This window comes from Pocillopora verrucosa, chromosome 4 (assembly GCF_036669915.1).
Source record: "Pocillopora verrucosa isolate sample1 chromosome 4, ASM3666991v2, whole genome shotgun sequence".
In the NCBI taxonomy this organism is placed as follows: domain Eukaryota; kingdom Metazoa; phylum Cnidaria; class Anthozoa; order Scleractinia; family Pocilloporidae; genus Pocillopora; species Pocillopora verrucosa.
Window position 1 is genome coordinate 4,605,743 of NC_089315.1, and position 11,630 is coordinate 4,617,372.

Here is an 11,630-nt window from a genome sequence, read left to right on the forward strand (position 1 = left end):
GTTTTTAAACTTGACGAAATTCTTTCCGAGAGAACCCGAATGACTTATGGCCGTAAATACGGCAAGATCTTCCATAAACTGAACAATTTTTGAGTGAGTAAATGGTAGTTAAAATAGAGGTGATGCAAATTTAAGAGAGATACCTCAGCGAAACATTTTCATTTCCGTAACGATAAAGGTGATTTAAAAGGCTTCCAAACAAACTTTGAAACATTATTTTTACAAGTATCTGTCACAATCTGACACCTGTCAATTAGAGAGCGCGCAAGAAAAAAAAAATCGTAGGAACATTTGAAAACCAACAGAACTAGTTTGGCAAGGCCTGTCACGACAATGTTTTCTTAAAAATCAGTTAATGATCTAACGGAAAGTATTATTTACTTTCATCGACCATTCATTCATGTACGAAGATTTACCTCTGTTCATTAAGTAAACGGCGAGGAAGGTAATTGTGAGTAAATTCAATTTTTTATTTTGAAGTTGTGAGAGTTTGCTCGTTTGTTTGCTGTAATGGCGTGTTTAACTCTGATCTTTCCTTCACAAAAACTAAATTCGAACGGCACACTCCAACGAGACACAAGGGAATTTAATGCAGCCTTTTCTCAATTCCTTCAATTTCTGTTGTGCAATTTAAGGTACAAATGTCCAAATTGAACGGAATTGGAAAGACTCACCAGGAGCGTATATTTGTTGTAGAACTTAAATTAAAACTTCGCTCGCTCTTTCACTATGAACAAATTGCTCGAGAAAATTCAGATATTAAATGAATGAAAGTTCCATCGTTCAGTTTAACTGTAACCAAATACCTCACGTTTCAACTTTCTGGGTACTTTTTGTGAACGATTAAAATTAATTGCAGACGGTTTTTAGGCCGCTTGTCAACCAACGTAATGACACTATTGTTTATACAAATTCATTCTGAAACCAATATTTTTCTGTCAACCAAAGTGATTTGATAGAGAGAAAAGGGAGGATTCATAAGTTATTTATCGGCTTGAGGTAGTGACCGACGTATTTGCTTAAAAATACTGCCCAGCCGGAAAACGAGGTATATTTATGAAAAATGACAACGAAAGTTGGGATGTACTCGGCGACTCACGAAAGCGTTACCGTGGCCCGTGGGCAGAGATAGGAAAATACTGACCGGGTAAAGAACCAATCAGATTGCAAGATTCGTTACCGTGCCCTCTAAAAAAACAATAAATATATATATATATATATATATATATATATATATATATATATATATAAAGAGTAATTTGACTTACGTAAGACAGTGGTCAATACATAGGAGTAGAGCGATGTATATATTGTGGGAGGAAAAACAGAGAGCATCAAGAAAGAAATATATCGCATCTTCAATAATAACGGTCTACGCATCACCATAGAGGCTAACAAATAAATAATCAACTTCCTAGAAGTCACATTTAACCTTAAACGAAGCACTTATCAGCCATTCACAAAGCCGAATACTTCACTGCAATACGTTCACCGCGAGAGCAACCACCCGCCAATCACCATAAAGAATATTCCCGCCGGCATCAACAAACGTCTGTCGTCCCTATCATCTGACAAAGCATCCTTTGACCAAGCCGCCCCTCCATACCAGAAAGCACTCGACGAAAGTGGATACCACTACACACTACAGTACGAACCAGCCAAAACATGCAAACGGAAAAACCGACAACGCAATAACATCCTCTGGTACAACCCTCCTTTCAGCAAGAACACCAGCACCAACATCGGACACAAATTCCTCGCCCTAGTAGACAAACACTTTCCCAAAAAATCACAAGCTCAGAAAAATCTTCAACCGAAACACAATCAAGATCGGTTACAGCTGCATGAACAACACGAAACAAATAATCGACAACCATAAAAAACGCATCCTAACCGCATCCATAAAGGCTGATGATACCGCCGCCGCCACTACCATTAATAACAAGACATGCTACTGCCGACAAAAGAACGCATGTCCACTCGACGGAAACTGCCTCCAACCATCAGTAATTTACCAAGCCACCGTCACGCGCAAAGACAACAACACGACAGAAACATACATCGGACTCACAGAGAAGGACTTCAAAACAAAATACAGAAACCACATCGCATCATTCCGCCACGCTAAACACAAAAACTCCACTGAACTCAGCAGGCACATCTGGACCCTCTAAGACAACAACATCGAGCACTTTATTTCCTGGCCCATTCTCTCATCACACTCGCCGTACAACAGCTCAAGTAAAAGATGTAATCTCTGCCTAAAAGAAAAATTCTTAATCATCTACCGACCCGAACTATAAACACTGAACAAACGTAATGAACTAATGAAACTGAAAAATGCTGACACAAATTCAGTGTCAAGAGAGGAAGATATCAAAACTGATTTCCTTTTATACTGTGGCTTTCACTTGAGACTTTTTGGAGTATAAATAAGCCCAAAATTGCAATTAATAATTAGCTTAACAAACTGTCGAACAACTTATGCATTGGTGACGTCATTCTCCTTGGGCTCCAGCGAACCAGAACAAAATTTCAAAAGCTGTTTTGTCTTTCTGATTTACCAATCAGTAACAAACATAAAAGATCTGAAATAAGTCAAAGATGCTCAGAGTCAAAAATTAATAAGCATTCCGTGATAAGGAAAGTCTTTGCGTGGAGTCGCTGATGTTTAAGGTAACGTTTGTCCGTTTCTTTGATGTCCACACCAACTAAATTGCACTGGATATAGCTCATGGATTAAATTCATCCTCAAATATCCTACGACATCCAACTCTTCGCCGCGATCTTGTACATGTAAAGACTGGAGTTCAACTTCAAAGATGTACGATTTGTAATACTGATATGCCATGAACCTAACGGATACAAGCCTTGAAAAAGAAACGTTCGATCTGGAGTTGTTTGCGGCTTACATGACCTTGATTCTTGTCTTCGTTGCAATTATTATAAAGTCGGTTTTGTTTGCGTAACTGAAACAACAACTCTATTATAAATGGCACACAATGGTGGCCATTTAATTATAACTTTTCGTGAACTTTTATGGAGGCGAAGCGTAAACAAATGCGGGAAACACAGATAACGGAGTAACACTGAAAGCTTTACTTCGTGTGATGAATTACGGATAATAGACATGAAATTGTGGTGATGCACTCAACAAAGAAATATCATATATGCATTATTCATGTTCGTCAATTTGCAATGTTCCATTGATTATGAGTACAACTTGAATTAACACCTCATATACTTAACTTATGGATGCTTGATACGTGGGAAAACTTAATCTTCTACACGCACGACAAGAATTCACAAAAATTATGAAAAAGTGAACAGAACTTGAATCAAAAAGTAACAGCTAGAGCAAAGATGATTAAGTTATCAAGATAAACCGAAGGTGATGAACTTGGCATTATTAATAACTTTATATTGATCGAAAACACAGATGTATCCCAACGATTTTCTTAATCGTAGTAAAGCTGTTATTTGCTGGAATTTCATAGAAAATTTTCAAACCGTTATTTGCGTAAGACGCATTAAGCTTCACATAATGAATTCATCTTTAGCTATTTTTAACACGGAGCAGTTGTGTCATGTGCCAGATCTTTCTCAAACTGTATTTATCCAATTCAATAGGTGTTCGTGATAACAGGCAATATTGACAATTACAATCAATGCGACTGCTTCTTTAAATTCGAGCCTATCCAGCGAGGAAACCGGCGATTTCTTTTCGTATACATCTCAGAACATGTTACATAATCAAGTCATTAAAGTCAGAAAATTGTGTACCTACGAGTGACAATTAATTCTATTGACAAAATGGGTTGATCTTGGTAGAAAAAAAATAATAAAAGATAAAACCAAATAATTACTCAGAGCAGAGTTAGTGATGAAGACGCTTCTATTCTAATGATGTATGACGTTGGATTCGCTTGCGGCTCCTTTTAGAAACATGGCGTGCAAGCTTCCAAAATCTCAGTTGTGAATTTGCATTAGACATTGTACTAATAGGTTGAAGGCTCCAAATCCTCCTTTGTTGATTGTGAGCGGTACGGCTAGATCAAGAGAGCTAGTTTTAATTCATAAGCGCAAGTAGCTCAGACACCCTGATAAGTCAGAATGCATCCTGCAACCTCTCTTATTGAACTTTGCGCATTTCTGAAATAAAATAAAAATCACTGAGATAATCACAAAAGAAGCTAGGTCGCTCCATGCTCAGCATGCTTTTTTTCCTGCTGATCTCTCAGTATATCAGATTATCTTTATTTTAATTTCAGTGGTTTCGTTAGCTCGTGTTGTAGAACACCTGACTACAATGCAGGAAGTCGAGGGTTTTAGCCTCGAAAATGGTTAGAAATTCTAGTCTTCTCAGATAAGGACGATATATCATGGGCCCCGACGCTTGCATATTCTCTGTACTGGTTAGCAGGGTACGTTAAGGATCCCTTGCACTTCTCGCAAAGCGTGTGGAACATAGCTCCCGGTGTTGTGGTCTGGCCTTGTTGTTTTATACAGGCCCTTATTGAAACCAGCTCTGAAGCTGAATTGAGCCAGTCTGTTTAAATTTTGCAAATGAATAAATAAATGAAATAAAATAGAACCCTAACTCTAAAAGTTCCTATTTTTCAACAGAGGTGTAACTTTTCGATCGTAAGTAATACACTCCCCAAACGCAAATGTCTAATATACTTCTTGACTCAATTCTTCGTCGAAAGTGATCATTCTACATCCTAGCGAATAACTCGACATGTCCACCACTTCAAGAATTGTTTCGACTGGATTCTTACAAAAGTTCTGTGTTTGTGAGATATTAGCACCAGTCCCATACGCTTGCCGCCTGCAGCCGATTTGCACGTCGACGATGAGCCCAACCATTCAAATATCCTGTGATTTTTGAGACACGGAACAGTATGGATCCGGTATCCGTCCTCTCTGATTGACGTGATATATAGAGCTAAAATGAGTGATTATGAGAAACAAAAGGGTGGTAGATACAATGCCCAGGGTTATCCAACCGCCAATCTGAAGAAGAAAGAATAGATATTGCATGAGATGCCTTTGCTTAGGTTCCCTTTAGGAGGATATCGATCTCTGACACCAGTAGTCGGCTAAAAAAAATCACAGTGAAGGTGTTTTCACTCGACTAAAGGTCCAAGTCCAGAATCTGAATTGTAAATTTTTTCGTTTTCAATTTGATCTTAACCATTTCTTAGAGCAAATTTCAAACTCACGCAAGTTGATCGCTGTGTGCGTATTCAACTGTTTCGAGATTGTCACGTGCACTTTTGTCCTGTTTTATTCCAACAAAATTTCTTGAAGCAGCTGTATATACATGGAGAGTCAAGCGATCCCGTTACACATATGTATAGAAAACTCGCCCTGACGAAAAACTAACGCTCGAAACGTCAGCTTTGAGACTCTTTACAGTGGCTAATTTACATTATCAACTCAGTTGATACAACCTAATTATCTTGTTAAAAAAACACAGCTATTTGAGTGAAAGATCAGAACAACGCCAGCTGTTTTTTGGCCTTTAAATGTCGTTGTTAATTTCTGGTTTTGTGTCGTCTTGCATTTAGTACATTTTATACCGCTTTAGTTCTATTTTAACTATAGAGACTTGGTAATTAAATAGCATTATTTAAACGATAGAAAATGCCAAATATATCTTACAAAGGTTGTGAAACAGAAATATCAAAGCATGTCGGAGACTTTGTGATTCGTGCGTGACGTCGACACATGTCAGATAATGAGTGTGAACATGATGTCAAGAGCTAGAAGCACCGCCTTAAGTGATTTTGGGACGTTGATCGGTTTACATGATCAACGCAACCTTGAATGACCTTTTAAGTCAGCACTTAGCAACAACCAATCACAATGTAGATGTGATTTCTTACAAAATTTTCAGAGTAGCTTTTTATACACCCGTTGTACATAGGCGAATACGAGAGTGGAATAAAACAGTTTGATTGAGTCTAGCTCGTTAGAATTCTATCCCTAGTAAACGGGGCAAGTTTAGGAAAAGCAGCCATTTGAAAACCATGAACACGTTGTATTTCCCCCCTTCGTTACGTAAATGCAAATTTACACCCTGGGACGAGGGGTGGGGGACTAAATACCCCCGGTGTATGGCTCATACATGACCATACAGGCAAGCACGCTAGACAGGGTAATTTTTTCCTTTTTTCATTTTTCCTAAGATCTGGTACAGTCCCTTGCACCTATCCGCCAGCGGAATAACTTTTTCGCCTTTCTCCCCAAATACGATGTAGTGTGCCGATTGGAATCTGAAGCGTATGGTATTGGCATTTCAGAAATCACAATCTCGCGATAAATGCGAAAGCTCTTGCACTGTCCTTCCTTAACTAGCAAGGCCTAATTTTTCCAAGGGAAGAAATGAATGAAATAAATTAAATTAGGTTAGTTATCGTAATTGGTAGGTGATGATAACTGTGACGAGCCAAACACATCAGTCAACGTACCTTTCTGTAGAATACGACGCTCTTGTCCTCATCGGCATGTTCAACGCGTACTCTGTTTGTTGGCTCGCCATTGGCTCTAAAGTTTGTATTAGTCCTAATGGAAGATTCAATAACCACTGTTGCATGTCTGCTTGAGACTAGAACTTCACTGGAAGGTTTTGGCATGTTCATTAAACTCACATTTGTTGAATTAAACATCTCCAATGCTGTTGTTTCCTCAACAAGTCTCGTAGTTCTCGCAATGGATTTTAAAGATGGAGAGGGGCTCACAGACGCTCGCAAAAAAGCCGGAGAACTTTGATTTGGCGCTGCACCGGTGGCTGAAGTGTACACTTGAACACAGGCAGAATACAAAATGAAACACTTGGGTACCAAAAAGCGACGAGCAACTCCAAAGGTCAGCGCTGTTCGAAGCACAGATTTTTCCATAGACATTCTACGCGTGACTGTCGGCTTGCTGTTGTAACTGATTTCTGTCGTTATCTGTTAAGGCGATGTAACATGATAATCACATCAACGCATAACGAATCTTTGCAGTGGCCATGACACGGCTAAGCTTCACAGATGTTTTCAATCTTTTGTTCACATGAAACTTGAAAAAAAAAACCCTAAAAAATAAAACACACAATGAATATTTCTCGAGACTGTGTTTGTATGAACAGTCTGTCATCTTCAAGTGTTGTTGAAGCGGCGAAACAATAGTAAAAAATGATGTAACGTATGAGTGCTTTGAAAATGGCAGCCTTCCAAATCTACTGAATGGTAAACAATTGCAAAAGTTGTAGCTGGACATTAAAATTGCTTTGAGAGCTGTAATTTGTTTGGGTTTTGATTAATGCAAGAACTGAAATTTGGTTGCCCTATTATGTAATTTAAGAAGGAATAATATGAGTGGTTTTAAGGAGTTTGTCATGAATGTTAAAACACCTTTTCTTTAGCTTTTGAAGGACGTCGACGTCAATTTAACTGTATAAATTAACTAATTAAAAGCTTTTCTTTCATTTTGTTCACGTTTTCAAGTGCACTATAATGAAATAACACATTTACCTTAGCCGCAATTCTCTTGTTAATTTTTGAAACCTTTTTTGCCGTTGAATTGACTTTTGAAGCTAATTTCCGTTTACAGATCAAGTTTCTTTCGGAACATTTTCTCAGGAAATACTAACTTTTTTTCAGCAATTTGCAAACGTACGGCAAATAAAGACGCATCAACTGTAGTCTGTTCGGTTGTAAAGCATAGAACAGGTGGCAACTGGGGCTCGAAGAAATGGGAAGCGGGAGAAATACGAGATTAAATGAAGTGTTTTTATGTAGTTTTTGAGTGCTGCAGCCCCTTCTTAAATGTTTCGAAGCAGAGCAAAAAACAGCTGAGACTTCTTTATTTGTCTTTTGATAAAGAGTTCTCTAATTTCCGCACTCATTCGTCATTTATTTCAAAACAAACTTTAGTTGAAAGTTGTATTAGTATTACAAATTTAACAGATAGATACTATGATGTCTGGTCACTAATGGATAACAGATGACGTCAAGATGTGGTTACACCAAAAAATTTGCACTCGAGGCGCAGCCGCGAGTGTCACCTCGCTAATGCTCTTACCGCATTTTAACGTTTCTGTGATCTAGTACTGCACATTCACATGGTAAAATGGAATCAATTTGTTTCACATAGTTAAGAAGCGAAAAACTGCTAATGGTGACGTCATCTATGCGTCTGTTCTCTTAGAGATTATAAGTGATAACCAATCAAAACGCGTGAACAGCTCAGCTTATCATATAAAAGGTTATTATTTTGTCTGTTATTATTATTTTTCCATTAAGGGTATTTAAGTGATGGTATATGCTATTGTGAGGAAAGAAATACCCAGTTATGGATCTCTAGGTCTCCATTGAAACTGAATCGATAAATGCAACTGGCAAATAGATTTTAGGAAGGGGAGAGCGGGGGTATGTTTTTGAAAAGACTGTTTGTTATGTTTATTAAAGTTCTATTCTCCCAATGCAAATGGATAATTAGGAAATTATCTTTTTTCATATTTCTCTGCTGAGAGAAACGTTTTAAAAGTCATTTTCACACCAAAAACTAGGCATCGCTCGATTTGATCTTAATGATAGCTCTCATATGGCGGCGACTTTTTCAGTTTTAACATACATGATGATTGGTGATTTGCAGATGCCGGGTAAAACTGTACAAACGAAAATTTAAAAAACACAAGTTTCACCAAATTCACTCAGAATATAAAAAGCTGCGATCATAATTTAAATTTCAAGCTGAAATTCAATCTCTTAATTCAATGAATATGCATACTTTGTCAATGAAACACCTCGTCATGTTTCCTCAAAGAATAATGTTTTTTCCAGGTGGTCAACTTTATTTGAAGAACTGAGGATGTGCCGATCGCGAAGAACATACAAAGCACTCTTATTAAGCCTTCTAGTTGTAATTAAATAGCGATTGCGGCCTTCTTTGACCAGTCCTTTGCCGATTAAATAGCTGTAAAAACTGTACTTTTTTATTGTTATTATTTCAATGATTAGCATCAGTTTTGGTTTTTACCCTTTCTTTTGCTCCAACTAGAAGACCATTTAGCTTGAGTGAATGTTGTCAGCTCACGTTCTTGCATACGTGTAGCTGAGACTACAGATTCTTTCTTAAGTAAGATTTGAAATTTTACGTTCCCTTGACAAAAATATCAATGAGAATGTTCCATAACTTCTTCTACATATGTAGCTGACAACTTTCCGTGACCTTTTCATTTTTAGCAAAGAGATCAATCCTAGAATATTGCGAGGAGGCAACTTTGAACAGTTTTAATTTAACAAATTGACCTTTTGAGTACAATTTGAGGACAGAAAAGTAGAGATGGTAAGTTTTGAGCTCGGTGAAGAATTAAGAAAGATGATTTTTCGTCTTGTCACGAGCGTAGGACAAAGAAAATTCTGAGTCCTCATGAGGAATCGAACCTCATCACCGAGCTCAAAACTTGCCATCTCTACTTTTCTGTCAAAAACATTACTCTATCGACATTGCTGATCCTAGCAGTATGTAGGATGTGTGTCATTAAAACTTCGTAATAGACTCCACTCACCGGAGAGTCTTTGTGGCTTAGTGGTAGAACATTGGAGCGCAAATCCGAAGGTCTGAGGTTCGATTCCTCATGGGGGCTCAGAATTTTTCTTTGTCCCACGCTCGTGACAAGACGAAAAAACATCTTTCTTAATTTGAGGACAGTTGTGAAGTTGGTGGGTGTTTGAAATTTTATTTCCTAAAATTTGCTCATATCAGACGACACATTAAAAAAAAACAATGAAATAGAATAACAACAAAAGAAATGCATGGATATTTCAACACGACTGTAAACACCTTCCAAGATCTTTTGAACGAAAGCATTTTGAGACACTTTGAAATGCCAAAGAATGACAACTAGATCAACTAAACTCGAAAATATGACTAAAACCGACTGATAACTCACGATGCACCATAAAATCCCAAGTTGCTTAGAAGCTCGACATGGAAAGAGAAACCTGGAATTCTAGAAAATTATCAGCCGATCTGCCATCGCGATTCAGAAAAATTTAGAAAAAACCCGCAACACATGGGTTTTTTAAAGGTCAAAACCATTGATCGACAAATCTTTATTTACGTTCTTCCCTTCAAAAAGAGACACAAACACAACGTAGGCAGATGTTAATGCTTTCGTGTTTTTGACATTAAGTAAAATTATTTATGCGTATCCTTTGAAAACGCTGAAAATTTCTACAGTTTTTGAACCATAGGAACATTTTTACCATGAAAATTCGAATTCAGTTCAAAGTAAACCAAGCGAACTTTTTTAAATCTAAAGCGATTTCCGGCAGAAGATTATTTTTCTGTCAAATTAAAAGCATAAGACAGTAAAAACAAATTACACAAGTGAATCAACATTTTGTATTATCAATGGCCATGTATAATTGATGACAAGGACACATCTTGCCCTTGTTGGTTTTATTTTCATTGTTAATTTTTGGGCTTTCAACTATGATTTAAAAAGGGGGATCAGCTTAATGCTATCTAGATGATAAAGAATGTTCTGGCGTTGAATAAATATTATTAAACTAAACGTTACGTTTTAGATCAAACAATAGATTGACGCAACATTTTCATCGCCGTAATATTTCAACTGCTACGTTTCACAACGGGATTGTTTTGACTTCGATTTTGGCCTTGTCCTAACTGAAGTGTTAAACTTAAGGCTGTTAATAAACGTTTTCTTTTTTCTTACCTCCAGCAATTTACCTTCGCCTGTGACTCGTATGCATTCTCTATAACGTAGTCATGTGTTTTTTCCATGCAGTTAGCATAAAAATTCATGCGAAAATGACATTAAGATTCATGATTAAACGTGACAGCTGTGCATAATGTTTGATAAATTAGAAATGTTTTTAAAATCTTTTCGCGAAGATTAGAGGCCGTATTTTAAAGTAGCATTTTAATCTTAAGGGAATTTGAACACTTATTGAATCTTTCTCTAGCTCTCGAAATAAGCCAGTAAAGAAAATGTCAGTGTTCAAGTTAAGCTTTTCAACTTTAAGTGTTATTAACATCAACCAGTTGGCCCCTGATAATTTCATAATTTATCGCAGGAATGATATTACTTGTCAAGCCGTTACCATGGTATCCAAATCGAACCGAAAGTGAAAATAACAAAGCAAAACGAAAAGCTAAAATGACCCAAGCCACTCTCGTTCGTGTGGTAATATTCTGCGCTAAAAAGATTGTAAAATTATTTCAGTGGGTGTATTTTGTCAGTAACATACTGTTGCCGCAATAAGGTCATACATGGTTGCTTGTAGATGGGGAATTTCTCTTCTCCTGTTCAATCTGATATCTTACTTGTTCGCTGCGCTCAGTTGTGAGATATCGCATTGAACATGAGACAAGAAATTTCATATCTAAAAGAAACCTTACATTAGTTTGTTTATTATCATAAAAACACCATAGGCCTTCACTGACAAGAAAAGCCGACTTTACTCACGAGAGTGGCGCGAAAGAGTGACGTGTTACCAGCTATTTAGCGACATCAAACACACGTTATAAAATATCGTTAGTTTACGCGTGTGCAGTTATTGTTTTTCTCAGGGCTGGAAATTCTTATGCCCCATTTAATATATCAGATT

The 11,630-nt window shown here is 37.2% G+C and overlaps 1 protein-coding gene across 2 annotated transcripts; it reads right to left on the minus strand.

The window, feature by feature from the left end:
• Positions 1 to 3,894: 3,894 nt before the first annotated feature.
• Positions 3,895 to 10,810, minus strand: LOC131769914 (uncharacterized). Of its 2 annotated transcripts, XM_059085644.2 has the most exons (3): positions 10,736 to 10,810; positions 6,477 to 6,959; positions 3,895 to 5,016 (listed from the first exon to the last, which is right to left on the minus strand). In XM_059085644.2, exons 2-3 carry the CDS (start codon positions 6,909 to 6,911, stop codon positions 4,870 to 4,872), a joined length of 582 nt encoding a protein of 193 aa, XP_058941627.2. In that variant the 5' UTR covers positions 6,912 to 6,959; positions 10,736 to 10,810; the 3' UTR covers positions 3,895 to 4,869. The 2 variants fall into 2 exon arrangements, with proteins under 2 accessions (XP_058941627.2, XP_058941626.2); XM_059085643.2 differs by lacking the exon at positions 10,736 to 10,810 and having other exon boundaries at positions 6,477 to 7,066.
• Positions 10,811 to 11,630: the final 820 nt, after the last annotated feature.

Coding starts and splice junctions, on each gene's coding strand:
- LOC131769914 (XM_059085644.2), bottom strand. CDS start 6,911: ATGTCTATGGAAAAATCTGTGCTTCGAACAGCGCTGACCTTTGGAGTT. Junction 5,017..6,476: donor GCGTCGTATTCTACAGAAAG/GTACGTTGACTG, acceptor TTTCTTCTTCAG/ATTGGCGGTTGGATAACCCT.